We start from the raw sequence: 18,016 nt of genomic DNA, 5'->3' as shown, positions 1-18,016 counted from the left end.
CAGTACTTGTAAACATAAAACTATCACAAAAGGTTTGAATAAAAATTTCATGTTCAGATTTTAATGATAGATGCCTGTCTGTTTTAAAACGGATAGAAACTGTTTCAAAGAACTCTGTAAATGTTTGAACGGCAAAGTATGTACTGCGTTGTTGAACGGCGTCCACACAATCAATTAAACTATGTTTTAGAGTCAATGCTGCTTTAGATGGGATCGCTCAGGTTGATCTTATCTATTCAGAAGATAAGAATGAGTCAAACGGGTATGACCTATTCGACAGCGAGAAACAACAACTTCCTCCCTGAGAGCAATTATATTCCCTTTGAGCCATTCACCTAAAGCTGGTTTTATATCCTTTGCGCACCGGTAACGTAGTGAAACGGGTAAAATTTTTAAGTCCTCAAAAACGGACCAATCTTTACAGTGAATGCCTATAACACTTTTAAACGGGGTAAATTTTCTATCCTCAAAACCTGACCCCATTTTAGCGTAGGAACCCTGAAACTTTTATCTTTTTACTTTTAATTCCTGAAATTGAAACGTTTATTACTTACGGTTCTGAAAAGCGGAACTTAACTATTTCACTATTTTAATATTTTACTTGTTAAATTCATGATAAATAATTTTTGTTAGGAATGTCTTTATTTAAAATAGGTATTGTATCGATATAAATCAATAAATTGTCAAATTTGCATGATTTAAGCATTCTTGAGAAAACCCTGGCCTATTCAAATTCAAATAACGCATAATAAAGCCTTATAAGACAAACATAAGACTTTTCAGATTTTATTTACTTCACAACAGCGGGTGTTAAGTGCTGTATGGCGTCCGTAAAAAGTCGCCCCGACTTCATCTAGGTGTTGTTATATATTCTGGTCCTTCGCGATCATTGATTTTAACTCATTTAGACTTGAAGATTGAATACTGCTTAAGCCGGTGCTAGGGGGCGTGGGCAGTGTTGCATTTTCCATTACTGCTCATGAACAGACTCAATCAAACCGAGTCTGCAATTTTCACTGTTTGCCTTGTTTTCGGTGCTTCCGAGGGATCTACTTTTCAGATTTTATTATCTGATGTAGATTTGGAGATAATATATGGGTTATCTCGATAAAATTATACAAGTGATCAATAAGATCGATCTTATTGGTCATATCGGTCATTATTGATTATTTTTAAAATACGTATTTGAACGTTATGGGCATGTTGGCAAAAGTTAGGACCCTTTTTGCAATACCCGAAAGAGCACTGTATCGATGAAGAACGTATGTTTGGTTCTTACCCGAACGAGCACTGTACCGTTGAAGAACGTATATTTGGTTATTTCATACGCTTTTAAACGGTAAATGAAGTCATTTTAATGTAAATCTGCTCTTGAGCTGATAAACAGCGACAGCAGAAAAAAACGTACTTGGGTTCATTTCAACGTTGTTAAACGTACCTTTTTCTGAAAATACGTCAAATCTCGCGTCCGGTTTTAAACCTGCAAAAAAGGCACCCGTCTCATAACGCTGCAGGCAATCGCTGTAAATATTAGCCCGGTTTTGAGGCAAGGAATTTTTTACCCGTTTCAATACGCTACAGGCAATCGCTGTAAAAATTGGCCAGGTGCGCAAAGGATATCAAAAAATATTTTTGAACCAAGAATGGTTCCATGACAATTGCCATTTATATAGAATATATGTATTTACTTTTGATTTGGTGTCAGTATATGTTAATTTAGAATTAGAGTGTGGCAAAGCAAGGGATTCATTTGTTGTGTATCAGCATCCTCGTTGCCATAGAAACCAACATGACTTGGAGTCCAAAAAAAATATTATAGACTTATTGAAAAATAATGCCTGAACCCTGAAAACAATATTTTAGATAAGAGGATATTTCTTTTTTTTTTTTTTTTTTTTTTTTTTTGTTATGAATAGACTGTTAAACAGAAAGTGAGTCGTAGACGATGAAAAACTGGTCTTCACTGCTTGTATATAAAATTTCGTGCTTATTCAATAGCTTTTGCTTCAGCTGAAAATATTGTTGCGTTATTTGGCAAACGTAATTGTGACCGGAAACGATTGCTTAAGAATAAGCAAGTACGAATCTCGAGTTAACTTCTATTGTCCATCATGTCGCGGAATAAATGTATCACGAAAATTACTACATCTACATTATGGTGAAGTGACCTATTACCGAGATAATACCTATTATCCAATAACGCAACCGTAAACCTTTTGATCCCTAATCATATACATGCCATGTAAAAGGCAAAGAAAAAATTCAATTCTTCTAGTTTTACGATTTTAAGGAAGTTATTCTTTTCTCCAAAATTGCCCTACTGCCTTCAGCATAGACTTTTTTAGATTTTTAGATTCTTATTACTTTGTTAATTCCCTTTGAAATATTTTATAATTCAGATTACAAGTAAAGAAGACGTTCTTCTATGTAAATATGTTTTTATTATGTATAGACATTCAAAATATTGTCAAACAAGAGCTCCACTTAGCTGGGCAATACACGCCCGAAGAATTCTGAACTGGTTCATGCGCTCTGTCCACCTACCTATATGCCTACTTTAAATTTAATACCTTGGATAGTTATAAAGTTATGCTCCTGACACGATATACGAAGGGCGGATTTGGCCTTTGAGCTCAATCTGGGAAGTTCACCTTTGATCTACTGACCTGACTCATGCACTCTTCGCATTGTCTCATCGCCATCTATATAAAAATGATATAAATGTAGGTAGTGCTAGCGTAAGCCACCTTCATCTATCACACTTACGTTTGCCGAATTTTATATCAAAATACAATGAAGAAAAGTTTATTACCTTTTCCGACTCACTTTCGGTAAATGGAAAATCCATGCATTCAAAAGATTCTTCTCAGGGTAAATGCACTATCTGTCAAACATATCATATTTGGTTGGATTTCAAGTCATGTTGGTATTAATGGAAACCATGATACTTATACTACACAAAGAAATCCCTTTCATTATCACCATCTAATTTAAAATTAACATATACTGATTTTAAACCGAATATAAATAACTAAATTTTATCTGAATGGCAATCGTCATGAAACAATGCTTCGTTCAATAAACTTCAGGATATAAACCATACTTTAGGCGAATGGCACTAAGAGAACAAAACTGTTCGCATTGAGGACGTTGTACTTCTTTCGCCGAATAGATCATTCCTGTTTGACGCATTCTTATCTTCTGAAGATGTTCAATTTACGTTTTCAATACAACTTCTTCAACAACCGTTTTGTGTTGATTCGCCGTACAATTCGAATCACTCACTCACCCCTATAGCCCAAGTTTAAAGTGTATACCTTGCAAGATTTTGAATCATGCTCCATTCACAATATATGACGAACGATGAACAGACGGAGAGACACACGCACCATACATCGGTAATACGTAATGCAAAGTCAGTCTAAAATAAATCTTAAAAAACCCATATATGCCTTGCATAGAAGCTGAACAAAAAGAAATTTAGACTACTAAGATCAATGAAAACTGGCTCCACGCAGTTCATTGATATTTACCAGACAAGTTCTATTCAAAATTGATGCCTTTGTTTAAAGTATGAGATCATTTGATACCTTAATACAACGGTTTTACGTGTTCCCAGTATAATTCACAAATAATATTTCGTAATTCTTTTTGATGTTCAGTGGCGGCTAAAGACTAGGAATGGTTGAAATGTGAATTATATTTGCATTTGATATAGAAGGCTTTTGTACGACGAGACAGCTAAAATGTAAACCATTAGGATAATGTCTATCAACAACATTGGTCTGTCCACCTGGGAAATGAGTAAGAAACACTTGTCACAAAATTATTGTATTGTAAACGACAGATGAAGGCATTTTTTGCTCAGTTCGGACAAACAATACTGCTAAAAAGATCCCAAATATTTAAATGTCATTATTTTATTGAAGAAACAAGTGATGAAACAGGTTATGAAGAAAGTAAAATGATATATTACAAGAGACATCACCTTGGTTAATACATGTATATATAAATTATATTTTTATGATAAAAATTCTAACTACGATCTTATTAACAATCATACCACAACGCAAATGAATCTTGAAATTACTTGGCATCACTGAATGCAAACCCCAGACAACGATCTTCAAGATCAAAATCACATTAACGTTAAACATTAACAGGGTCTATTTTTTGTCTGGTCCATTAGTTTGTCATTCATTAAATGGTTTCAACATCACTTGGCACAAATGTTCTTTATAATCAAACGACGTGTAGAATGCAAGACCAAGGCACTTAGCTCATATCTAGAGGTCAAACATAGTAGGTTTTTTGTCCGTCAATAACTTTACTTCGTATGTCTGGATATTAAAGAAACTTGGCACAATCAGTCGCCATAACAGATCGACACGTTGTATGCAAGACACACACCCCTAGCATGAAAAAATTACGACTGCACGAAATTAAAGATTTGTTTTTGTAAGTTTTTGTCCGGTTGTAATATTCTTATGCATGGATGTAAGGCATGAGTATTCACCATTACAGAAATTAAAAGGTAAGGTTAGATATCCCGGAAGTGAGGAATACAGCAAACACAAGACAATATGTCGTGTACACTAATCAAACCCTATCTCGAAGGCAAGGTCACAACCATTCGTGTTTTAACTAGGTTTGCTGGTATGTAATTCCTTCCAATTTATATACTGTAAAATCATTAAATTTCGTGGGCATGAAATTTCGTGGTTTTGGTCAAAACGGCAGTTTCGTGGGGTTATGAATTCGTGAATTTTAACTTTTGAACATAAAATGAATTGGAATTTTATTTGTTCGTTGGGATTAAATTTCGTGGACTGACTCAACCACGAAATCCACGAAAATAAGTCCCCCACGAATATTAATGATTTCACAGTAATTAAGAACATTTTATTATGTTAAAAGTAAGATGATTGTAAGCTATCACATAAATATAGCATTAATAGGAATCGTTATTATGTTTGATATACAAATAAAGCAGATATGCAGTGACCTATATACTGTTATTAACTTCTGCCGGTGGGCAGTTTTGAAAAATATTTTATTAATACCATATAAATATCATGCATTGCATTTATTGATAATATCCATTAATACGATGAAAAATGTTTCATTACATATTTCTTTTTTTATGATCATTTTTTTTCTTCTTATGTTTTCTTTTATGACATACATGTTGTACTTAAATACATATTACACATGTTATTACTCTTTATATAATTCCACATATATATTGTTCAAATGAAACCAACATTAGCCTTATATACGTTAAACAAAATCTACAGCTTTGTCAATATGAAAATTTTAGTTCAAATTTTGGTAACATAAAGTTTTAGTACAAATGTTAGAATGTAAAATGTAATAAATATACCTGTGTAAACATAGCATTTATTGTTTGTGTCTGTGAAAACATTGCACATGTGGTATTTGCCTGTGTAAACATGGCACATATTGTATGTGCCTCTGTAGACATGCACATAGTTTATGTGTCTGTGTAAACAAGGCACATATATTATATGCGCCAGTGTAAACATGGCACATATTGTTTGCATCTGTGTAAGCATGGCACATATTGTATGTGCCTGTGTAAAAATGGCAAACATTGTTTTTGTATGGTTGAACGTTGTACATTTGGTTTATGTCTGTGTAAGCATGGCATATATTCTGTGTTCCTGCATTGTATCCGTCCGTGTCCAATATAATGATTTTATGTGTCTGTGAAAACATAGCATATATTGTAAGTGTCTGTGTGAAAATATCATATATCTAAATGGTATGTGTAATCATGGCATATATTGTTTGCGCCTTTTTTTAACATGGCACATATCGTTTCCGCCTGTGTTACAATTGCATATTTCATGAGTCTTTCTAAATATGACACATATTAAATGGGCCTGTGTAAAAATGTCAACTATTGTATAAGTTATAGCAAATTATCATATGACTTCTTATAAAAATCAGACTAATAAGTATTAAAATTCAAAAGTAAGGGTGAAAACTCATTTCAGATGTAATAAACCGTTCTATATTCACTGTATGCTGTCACGTGACATGGCGTACGGCAAGAAAAAGTAAAGATGGAGGATGAGGATGTTGATGAAAGGTAGGCTCCTTATTTGTTCACTGATTTCTCTGTGAATAAATCCTTTATGGGAATACTTATTGTCGTATAACACGGCATTGACATTTGTCTCTCATCGGCTGTATACCATAACCTCAGACGACGGCTTTATTTTCTAGACTTTGCCATTGAATGCAACAAAAACAACGGAAAATAATTTTAAGCGAGGAGAAACACAGTTTTTCAATTTTTTTCATTCCTTCTTTGTGCGATTTGTGTCAGTTTATGAAGTACAGATAAACTTTGTACATAGATAAAATGTGTGTATCAGCCAGTTCCCTGAAAACCGCATATTTCTTTAAAAAATTCACGTTAAAAAAATTGCCCAGTGTACGTTCAGAAGACCGGCGGTTTGCTGTCGGTGTACGATAAGACGTCGGTCAAAAAGTGTATGGTGAGAAGACAGAAATTCGAAGATTTCCTTCCGAAAAAGTGTACGGATAGAAGACAAAATCGTTGCATATTCGAAAATTGCCTCAGAACTTAAAATCACTAATCTGGTCTATATTTCGACATTAGTTCTGCCATTTTTTTACGAAAAGTGATACCTTGTAAATGTTTTGCTGTTGTGGAACTTGTCTTTCTGCTTTAACATATTTAAAGATGCGGAGAAAATAAGGACGCTATAACTGAGACACCTGTAATGCAGATATATTATTTATCAAAATATTAGTTGTTTTTTTTTCACAGTGCATAAGCGGTCAGATTTGTTCGTCGGTATATCTGGACAATACTTTGACCCAGAGACGCAAACAATCCGATTTATTTGGTTTTAGTTTACTGTGTCAAATGCCAAGGGCTTTGTCGAAAAGTGATTCCTTGTAAGTGACAAAAGAATATTCAGTCTCTGTAAGCCGTTAAGAATTTTAAAGATTATTATTATTATTATTGGGGGGGGGGGACACCGTTTTTCAACATATCATTTAAAGATGATTATAAACTGGTATCTGTTTTTAGATCATTTGAATCAAAATCGTTTTGCATGTTAAATATATTTGCATAAATAGATATATTCTTTCATACGCTTGTTTTAGACGACCTTTATTTGTATGGTTGTTGGGAAGGAAAAGGAATTTAGTATTTACGTTTTTTTGTCCCTTTGGTTTGTTCATCTTACCTTTTTGCGTTTATGGGTGGCTGTGCGCTTTGTTTGTGGCATTTCTGCTTGACCAAAATACAAATATATACTTGCAGATTGCAAAATATGACCTAAGGTTGATATATACCAAATCTTCGAATAAGGCCCGTCATACTTATGATGACGTTTTCCTGTCAGCAGCAAGTGAACGTTGTGTATATACGTCTTCTGCTCAGTGCTCAGTTTCGTTTCATCAGTCTTACTTTTTTTGCAGAGTATTAACTGGTAGTTCTATAAGCCCTATGGAAGATTCCTTCCATGAACTTGATGGAACCCACCTCTGCAGTCGCTGCGGGAAACACTTCTGCAGTAGACGAACACTGTCAGTACACATAAAGATACATGAGGGGAACCAGCCATTTGTTTGTTCAGCTGGGTCATGCGGTAAAAGATATAACAAAAAGCAGGATCTGGACGCTCATATGAGGTAAACATATTTGGCATTATTTCGTAATTTAACCACCCTTCATTATTTTCTAGGCCCGCGTTGTTAGCTCAGCCTGTCAAGCACAGGATTATTATTCTTGCGATTGCAGTTTGATCCCCGTGGGCGGCATATTTCCGTAGTTATTGGTCATGAAATTGTTTCTATGGCCATTTGCAATCCACTTTTGTGCCTGGCCCGTAGAGAAATTGTCAGTTACATTTGGAAATTGCACGCACGCATTACTGTTTAACCCGGTCGGCTAAGCTTGCCCAGGCAAGGTTAACTGGCCGCCATATATTTTTGAAAGATTATTGAAAACGGCATTAAACAAATTCACAATTTTCTGACGACAGAAAAACTTCGTTTCCTTAGAAAGTGCGCAGTGATATCGGATCAGGCTGGTTCCGACATAATGTAACCTGCCGTCACTTCGTCATGTTTGCAAAATGAGCTTAGATACCTGAAAATTCAGAAACATAGTACGGAAATTAAAAAGGTACTCGAAATGATGTATAAAGAATAAAAGTTGATTCTATTAAGTAGATCTAAGAAGTTGTGATTTCATTTTTTTTTCTTCCAGGGCCAGACACGGGGCAAAAAAGCTTAGCTGCAGTAAGTGTGGAAAAGAATTTTGCAGTAAGGCCAGCCATGTGAAACATACAAAAGAATGTGGTAACCCAAAACCAAAGCAGCATATGTGCAAGAGATGCGGCGCCAAGTTTAACAGGAAATGTGATCTTGAATATCATTCAAAAGGTTTGCACGACGAAGAGTGTAAATACAAATTTGACGTGTGTGGACAAAGTTACAGATGGCGGTCATCTTTGATAAACATTAGGAAAAATGTGCTTAGATGGTTTTGACCAGTTAATGTAATATTCTTGGGTGAAATTGGCGGTGTACTTCGCAGCATCGAAAATAATCTTTTTGGGTTTGTAGACTTGCCGTTTTATGTGCGTGTTCATACTGCTAGGCACTTAGCCGTAATTTGTAATTGGGCTGGTATAGTGCTGGTAATTTAGTTTGTATAAATTCTCTCTACTAGATACGAATTTCTTTACACTTTGTGTATCGACTGAGAATCAAGTTAAAAACGGAAATATGTATCAAAAATTATAGATACCCAGACTTGATTTTGAATTATCTGCACTTGAAAATCAGAAAATACTAACAAAATCAATTTTCAAGGGCAGTTAACTAAAGATCAAGGAAGAGAAATATGCGATTTTTTTTAATTTTTATTTAAACTTCATTTTGTACTTATTTTAAAAATTTATAGAAATTCTATCCATGGAACAGACCAGGACGCTGCGGTATCATTTTGTCACGTTCATAGTTAAGGACATTGGCAACAGTCTCTATATTGACATGTGGAAAAATTTCTTACAGAAAGGATTTCTTCTTTAATATTTTTGCTGATAGAGAATCAAATTGAAAACAGAAATATGAAATAAAACAAACCATATGAACCCAGCCTTAGTAATGTATTATCTGCCCTTTAAAGCCGGCTATAATCAATTTTCAAGAGCAGATAATTCAAGACTAAGTCCGGGTACCTTTGAATTTTGATACATATTTCCGGTTTAAACTTGATTCTCAGTCGGTACACAAAGTTTAAAGAAATTCTGTAGAAATTATTTTGCCTTATATACATATGTTTAGTTTTGGTACGTAAATTTAAGGTCGCAAAGTATTTTTATTTAGGAAAAGAATAAAAAACCTCAACTGCTATATGTCCGAATACTTTTTTTCATACTATCAATATAGTTTCTGTCGTCACATTACTAAAAATAGCATTAAAAACTGCCGCACACGATGAGATAATAATGGCAGAATACATGTATTTCATATTTCCATACAATAAAATTTTTTATGGAATCTAACTGGAATTTTGTTTTTTGTTAGAAAGAGGAACGTTACTAGGATAATGAAATACACAGTCACCGCCATTTTCGCCTGATTATAATACCTTAGCATCAGTTCTTTGGTAGACTTACTCAGGAATCACTACACTAAGTTTGCTGAAGAATTACAGTTTTGTAGCATGAATATAACATGTAATGGGAGGTTCTAACCTTGTAAAGTGTTAAAAAATAAATACACACCTGTGATTTTGTTAAGATTTGCAATTATACATGATTAGCCTTTGACTTTATTTTAAATTCGATTATAACCACTTGATCATGTTTCTGTCCGATTTCAAAAAACAAAAAAACAGTCTTTGAATCCACCACTGGAGATGTGTTTCTCAATGTATTGTGAATATATTTTGTGACAATGTGATACAGAGTTGATAGAGATGATATGTTGATAAAACAAGATGTAATCATCCACGACGTATACCACATAATGATCTCAACAAAATAAATCGGTTATGCTACATTTTCCATTCATTCCAGTCGATTAAAAATATAAAATAATTATACACCGTCTGAGTCCAATAAAAACTGACTTTTTGCTTTTGCATAAAAGCTGATAAATATATGTCATTCTTTTATAGGTGTATCTGCTTATGCCGCTAATACCATTCCAGATTTTTTTTTAAAAATTGTTTTAGACTTTTTCATGCATTTGTCGGTTGAAAGTGATACTAATTTAGTTCAGCAAAATCAAGCAAATTTAATGTGATTATAGAATGTGTGGGATTTCATAATATGAAAGGCGAAACAGCCAATACTCAAAAAAAATCCCACACATTCTATTCATGTGGCCTTAAATGTTCCCTTTAATACCACTGCATGAATTGTTACTATAATAACCGTATAATCAACACTTTGCATTAAACTTGTTCTGCATTTTTTGCCTAAATTAAGTAAAACGCCATATACTTTAATATCTGATCATGTTTACTGCTGTTCCACAAATTCCATCAATATAAAATATTGCAAAACATCTGATGCAAATATGGAAAGATTGCATTACACTATTTATTGCAATGGTCTTTGATAAAGAAAAAAAAAACCCTTTCTTTTCAAGCCTTTGCTCCGATTTGTACCGTCTCAGACAACAATACCAAAATTTTAGTTTTTACTGCACTCAAACGGCCTTTATATGTGTTCATTTTTATTTCTATTGTGATATAATGTTTATATCACTTATGTGATTTTATTATTCCAATGTGATATTTTTCTATTTACTTTATATGTTGCCAAGATATGGCATATTGATCTCGGACTGACGACCTAGTGTTGTATTTTAAAGAATAATACCAACAGTATTCAGACACATTAAAGATGTATTTCCGCAAACAGAATTAGAACTACTATTTAAAATAGCGTTGATCAATGTGTTAATAAAACAGTTATAATGTTGCATGAAATGTAAAATATGCATTTGTATGTTAAAGCGACAAATTTCCGTAGGCACAATAAAGTCATATTCAAATCTGTAGAAATACACCTTTTAATGACAAAGAAGAATTGTGTTGATGTTCATTTATATACATTGTTTTATAATATGTGACTTTGTCAAAATATGGCAAATGTTTCAGTTTTCATAGTTAATCCAATAGTATTGGTGAAACGTTATAAGTTGTGTTGTTGTTTTTTTTAAATAATATTCTTATTTTCAAATGTATCATTATGATAGTTGTGTAGTGAAAAGTATCCTTTCTGCAAAAGCTGACTGATATAAGATTAGATTTTTTTCTGATAATCGTTATTTACATGGCGTAATATTAGCAAGTAAGTATAAGCTTCGGCATACAACATCTGCTCGAATTTCATAGAAAAAAAATAGTCAAAAAGTATAAAAATGTACCTTTTAATCAGTTTCAGCGATTTTCGTTCTGCTGTGTATATTTGTTAGAAAAGATGGACAAAGAATTATGCCATTAACAGTATGTAACACAGTCATGAAACATATTTGTGCATAGCTACGTATCATACACTCGAATTGAAAGAAAAGACAGTTACCATGCAGTTTTATTATTTTCTAAAAGTTTAGTCAATAAATTTCAGAATATACAAATATCACCTTGTTTGTTATTGGTGTTATTTTGACAGTGTTAATAACATTTACATGTACTTTATTCACATTGAATAGAGACTTCGGAAACAAAACAAATGAACACTCTACAGACTGTTTTAAAAATGATATGCAGACAGCTACACGTGCTCAGTGGCCATGAATAATTTGCATAAAAAGTCTTTGATCTGATTCCCCGTGTTTCGATGACACAGCTGGAGTGATCAGTTAAAATAGCATACACGTATAACAATCGTTAGATAGTATTTATTTTTCACTCTTGATGAGAAAATCGTTCAAACCATACCAAAGGAAACCATATATCTTTAACACAAGGCTGTTGGTATTTTAATGCTACACACAGTTTCTCAGCAAAATAGGTACGTGTATGTAAGTGTTCAAGCTGAATCTCACTCATTCACAAGATATATCTGTCATATGAAATAATTTTTCACGGAATTAAAAGTCAAGGTTAAGCCCTCTTCTAACATGTGGAAGGATCTTAGATTCACAGGCTCTGTGATGCTCACGAACTGGAAGTGGGTTCCTTAAAGTCTCGAAACTTTTGGATACCCTACCAGACTTCCTTTTATGCTTGCCTCTACGTCGCTCAGCGCTATCAAATGTATGGTCACTGAAAAGGTGTTATGTACAAAGTTACAACATGAACTAGATCTATGCACAAAGGACACTTGTGTTATCCCACTAATTCCCCTAACATTGTCATGAAAGTTTATTCTAGCATAAAACTGCTGTTCTTGTCACTTTTCGATAACAACAACAAAAGACTGGTTTTCAAGACTGAATGCCCCTTAAGTCGGTGTTGGGGGACGTGGGTGGTATTGCATTACCAGTACTAATCAAAATTTCTCTTTGTTGTCGGCGCTTACTAAAGATCCTATTATTCCATGATTTATATATCATACTTGCTTGTACCAACTACATGTAGTAAACTTTCAAACATGTTACTTGTATTGAGTTGATCTAATATATACTTTGCCCGAACTTCTAGATCGGTCAGTTTATCACAAACAGTGTGTAACTGCAATTTCGTCATCAAGACGGTCTTTTCTATCGTTTAAAGTTGGAGACTGTTCAAATCCAAAGAGATCAATATCACCAACCTTTTTACTTCTACAAGCATTTTTTTTTACCATCTATACATAACTTGTACGTCTTAAGATCATTAGTCTGGTCAGCAAATTTTTCCAAAATGTTATATAAAATTCCGGGTTTACACTCATTACTAGCTGCTTTTCTAATCGATAGGAAAGGAACTGCAAAGTTAATTCTGGCGTTTTCAGGATTCATTGGTTCATGTGTGTTCAAAATTGTATCTCCAGCATTCTTTGGGCCACTCATGAAATTCAAAAATTTTCCATGAAAAAGGCAATAACCTATTCTCCAAAACCGTTTTACAACAGGACTATATCGCATAGCTGAAACAGACTTTAAGCTGTAGAACCTACACACGTCCATAAAAAGATGGAAAGCGATATTGTTTAATGGAAACTTCTTGTTTTTAATCAAGTGATAAAATTCTACCCAGTTCTCTAGTTGTCCACATTCATACAGGACCTTTATCACTTCAGGCAGACATTCTTGAATTTCAGATTCGTAGTCTATTTCAATGTCGCTGTCATTTATAACCATATCCTCAAGAATTTGCGTCGGTGAAAACGGATCTGCCGAAAATTTATGTGGTGTTGAAGTTCTCCTGCTTTTAGAACATGGACTATTAGCTGATGTATCCAGAGAAAGATTAGCCAGCCCGAAATCACTGTTTTCAGTAGCATCTTCAATTTTAACAGTCATCTCACCGTTGCCAAAGTCCGGTATAAGGATTTTACTCGTTTTTGTCAAAATCTCGGGGATTACAGCAAAGTTCAACGTTCTGTACCCCATTTTCCCACTAATACTGTTTAATTCGAGTTTTCTCAACTTAAGAACTTGATCCGGATGAAGGTCTAATGTGTGCCAAAATGTGTCACATTCATCCCCTGACAGTAGTAACATCTGTAGGTATTTCTGGAAATATACAATATCAAACGTTACCAAAACATAGCGATCACGATTTCACCCAAGGCATATTTTGTGCCAAGGTATATTTACATTGGTCTGCAAGCAGTTTCAGGAGATTTTTAAGTATTTTTACAGATAAATAATGAAAATGAGCCTAATGCCATATAACCATGTTTTTCTTTTTTCATGTAAGGCCATTTATCTCAAAATTCATATACAGGCTCACCAGAGGCAAATTTGTGCCAAGCTATGTTCAAATTGTCCTTATAGACAAATAAGGGAAAAAAAGACCCGCCCCTGGTGGCCATGTTTTTCAACAAACGGTTATAAATTTCACAACTTTTAAAGAGGGTCAAAGGATAAATCAAAACGGCATTAACTTTTACAAACAACAAACATATTCTGTAGCGGTCTTTAGTAAAAAGAACAATTTTTTTCTGTGAAATGTGTAGAGTTGGTAAGTGTTATCCTAACAGAATTCGACACAGCTCTTTAACACAGTAAACTTAAACCAAATAAATCGGATTGTTTGGGTTTCTGATTCAAAGTATTGTCCAGATATACGGACGAACAAATATCTTTGATAAATAATATATCTGCATTACAGGTGCCTCAGTTATAGCGTCCTTATTTTCTACACATCTTTAAAGGTGTTAAAGCAGAAAGACAAGTTCTCGACAACAGCAAAACATTTACAAGGCATCACTTTTCGTGAAAATGGCAGAACTAATGTCGAAATATAGACCAGATAAGTGATTTTAAGTTCTGAGGCAATTGTCGAATATGCAATGATTTTGTCTTCTATCCGTACACTTTTTCGGAAGAAAATCTTTGAATTTCTGACTTCTCGCCGTACACTTTTTGACCTACGTCTTATCGTACACCGACAGCAAACCGCCGGTCTTCTGAACGTACACTGGGCAAATTTTTAAATGAGTATTTTTTGAAGAAATATGCGGTTTTCAGGGAACTGGCTGATACACACATTTTATCTATGTACAAAGTTTATCTGTACTTCATAAACTGACACAAATCGCACAAAGAAGGAATGAAAAAATTGAAAAACTGAGTCTCTCCTCGCTTAAAATTATTTTCCGTTGTTTTTGTTGCATTCAAGGGCAAAGTCTAGAAAATAAAGCCGTCGTCTGAGGTTATGGTATACAGCCGATGAGAGACAAATGTCAATGCCGTGTTATACGAGTATTCCCATAAAGGATATATTCACAGAGAAATCAATGAACAAATAAGGAGCCTACCTTTCATCAACATCCCCATCCGCCATATTTACTTTTTCTTGCCGTACGCCATGTCACGTGACAGCATACACTAATATTATCACAGGGTTCCCTCTGAAATTGCATTGATTAGTCTATTTGGTACATAACTCTTAAAAATTGTCAATATGAATCGCATAAAGAGTAAAGTAGATACTTTTGAAACATGAAACATCGTAGATTTTAGTCACGAAAATCCTGTATTTGTTCAGAGAAATTCATGCGTTATGTATTTTTGATAAAATAAGCGTTATCACTTTCATATATGTCATATATGTCTCCCCGTACTTGGAATCAGTGTTGTTATATTTTCTGGTCCTTTGGGATAATGGAGTCCGTTTTATAGATGTGTAATAGAGTTCCGAATAAGCCTGTGCTAGGGGGCGTGAAAGGTGTTACACACTTCATTACCTCTCATGAACAGACTCAATCAAACCGGGCTATCATCCTGCTTGGTTACATTCTATGCTTTCAAAGAATCTTTCTACAGATTTCATTAATGGCACTGACGTCCAGATTTTGTCATAAAATAATTTTTCATTTGAATTGAAGTTTGGTCATATAATGAACATTAGAAAATGAGTTTTTGTTTCTAAACTATCTTAAAAATGGCGAAGCGAGAAGTAAAAAAAAAAAAACATGCTAGAGTCTGAAATCGAACCTGGGTGGCCGCTGGGATAAAAATTGTCCTGCGATCTTTAACAATACACCACGGATGAATATGTACTTCACGGTCGTTAAGTATAAAGCACTTTACTTCCGGTACCCAGTTACAAACGCTTTTTCAATCAATTTTCCTAACTAGATCCGGTTTGTTTCCTTTACCGTACAGCCTCTTTTTGGTCTTTTAGTGGTTGTATATTTTCTAGCCCTTTGGTATCACGTTCATTCAATTTTACTACAATAAAATTCCGCTCAAGTCACGCGTGATGGGGGGGGGGGGGGGGGGGGGGGCGTGCGGGATGTTACACGTTTCATTACTTTTTGTTTTCAGACGCTTTCAAACCGAATCTGCAAATATTTTGCATGGCTACTCTCTATGCTTTCTTATAGGTTTTATTCCATATTCCATATGTATTGCTGTAAATAGCTCGCACTGAAGCGTCACAACGAGTTCATCTGTGACAAGAATATTGTCTCTCGCAAAATTGCAAACCGAAAATTGACATGTCTATTGGTTCCACTTATTACATTTTGAACGCAAGTCAGTCAATCTGAGTTGAAAAGTAATAAATCAGCTGCGATTGGACACACAAAGGGCGACAGGCTAACAACTTCTTCATTTACTTACGAGAAAGACTTAATCAACGATAACATAAGAAAACAATATAAAATATTGTAAGAAGAAAAGTATTTTGCAAAAATGAATTGGATTGAGAATGATGAATTTCTCATTTATAATATAACAATACACTGTCTTCACACAGATAAAATGTCGCATACATATCATTATCATTAAAGCTGACAAAACAGTACAAGTGAAGTTTTGTATCAGTAAAGCGCGCGCTCAGTCACCTTTTTTATAATATTATTTAAAGCTTGCTTTAGAGCAGTATTACAATAGATCTACCTCCAAAACGATTGTGGCAACTTGCTTTTTATGCTCCGGGGGGATTTCTTAACTTTTCTATCATCAACTTTCGAAACAGCAGTCTTTAAGTACCGTAACGAAGCTGTATTATTGTATGGCCCTTTTGAGTTCATTCAATGTAAATGTAACATGATTCCCTTATAAGAGGTGTTGCATATATCATTACCTTCTATGTACATACTACGTGAACCAAGTCTGCTATAATCTTGCTTAGTTGTATTCTCTGCTTCATTTATGTAATTAACTATCACACCAGAAGTCATTAGGAGCCGTGGTTGTTATTATCGTTTTATTTTCTGGTCCTTTAGGATAATGAAATCCAATCAAAATTTAAGACTTTTGCATAACTTGGAGATTGATGTCTGGTGAGGTATTTCATATTTTATTACCTGTCATTAAGAAACTATGCATCTAAAGGATTTAATTAAAGATTTTGTTAATGATAAAATTATTAACTTACCGGAACTTGTTATAAAGTTGCAGCAGATAAATAAGCTATTTTCTACTTGAAGAAGACATTATATAAGAATATTACATACGTGTTTTTCCATATTGAATTTATTAAACGAGTTAAACAAAAAGAGATGAGAGCAGTGACATGTAAATGATTGATTTACAGATTAGCTATTTCTGCTAAAACGTCGAAATTCCCTCTTTCTTTACTTTTATAGTCGAAGTAAGTTCGACCAACCCTATCTTTACTTAAAACGACGTCACGTCAACATGTTTAACACTAGTGTAATACCAACATTTTACCGATGGAATGACTTTATTGCACTCCCACAACGTTATCATGCCATAAATTGAAGTATGAAGCCCTGCATTGGAACGGTTAGTTACTATATAAGGAAACTAGGGGTTTAAATGTCTTTGGAGCATGCCGTTGATATCAAGCTATTTTAAAAGTTTTCTTTTTTTCCATTTTTATTCCACAAAAGTATATAAAACAAGTAATACAAGTACATAGCATTTCCAAATTTATAAAGAAACATATAACAATGAATTAAAATATATGTAACAATTTCCTTTCTCACGTTACTTTTGTATTTTTATAAAGAAATTTTAATGGAAAGGGAGAAAGTGTACTTAGAAGTTGAAGGATACAGTAGAAAGAGAGAAGAAATAGTTTTTTGTGAGATAACATGTTGAAATCTGGTTCAAATAAATTTATTCCATTTTTCATTGCAAATGTGTAATTTGTCTTTTTTGAAAGCAATAATTTCCTAAAGTCGTCTTCGGTTTTGCACATACTGTTTAAAACTATGTATTTCAGGTCTGCTTTTATTGCATTTGTTTTTAAAAATAAAATATTTTGCCAAAAGAATAACGAAGTTGGAGATTAGGCTATTATTTTCTTTTTCAAGAACATTGCAAAACGAAATTGAATCGGAATTAAGCTGTATATTGCGTGACAGTTTAGACTGCATATAATTCTTAACATCTGTCCAGAAGCTTTGAATAATTT

The 18,016-nt window shown here is 33.9% G+C and overlaps 1 protein-coding gene across 1 annotated transcript; it reads left to right on the top strand.

Moving 5' to 3' along the window:
- The first annotated feature begins 7,129 nt into the window (after positions 1-7,129).
- Positions 7,130-8,561, top strand: LOC123541951 (gastrula zinc finger protein XlCGF8.2DB-like). Its single transcript, XM_053544761.1, has 2 exons — positions 7,130-7,698; positions 8,279-8,561. The coding sequence occupies exons 1-2, from the start codon at positions 7,514-7,516 to the stop codon at positions 8,559-8,561; spliced, it is 468 nt and encodes a 155-aa protein (XP_053400736.1). The 5' UTR covers positions 7,130-7,513.
- The last annotated feature ends 9,455 nt before the right edge of the window (positions 8,562-18,016 follow it).

This window comes from Mercenaria mercenaria, chromosome 5 (genome assembly GCF_021730395.1).
Source record: "Mercenaria mercenaria strain notata chromosome 5, MADL_Memer_1, whole genome shotgun sequence".
NCBI lineage: Eukaryota > Metazoa > Mollusca > Bivalvia > Venerida > Veneridae > Mercenaria > Mercenaria mercenaria.
The sequence above is the reverse complement of the archived record's forward strand: the minus strand, read 5'-3'. Positions and strand labels throughout refer to the sequence as shown.

Coding starts and splice junctions, on each gene's coding strand:
- LOC123541951 (XM_053544761.1), top strand. CDS start 7,514: ATGGAAGATTCCTTCCATGAACTTGATGGAACCCACCTCTGCAGTCGC. Junction 7,699..8,278: donor GATCTGGACGCTCATATGAG/GTAAACATATTT, acceptor TTTTTCTTCCAG/GGCCAGACACGGGGCAAAAA.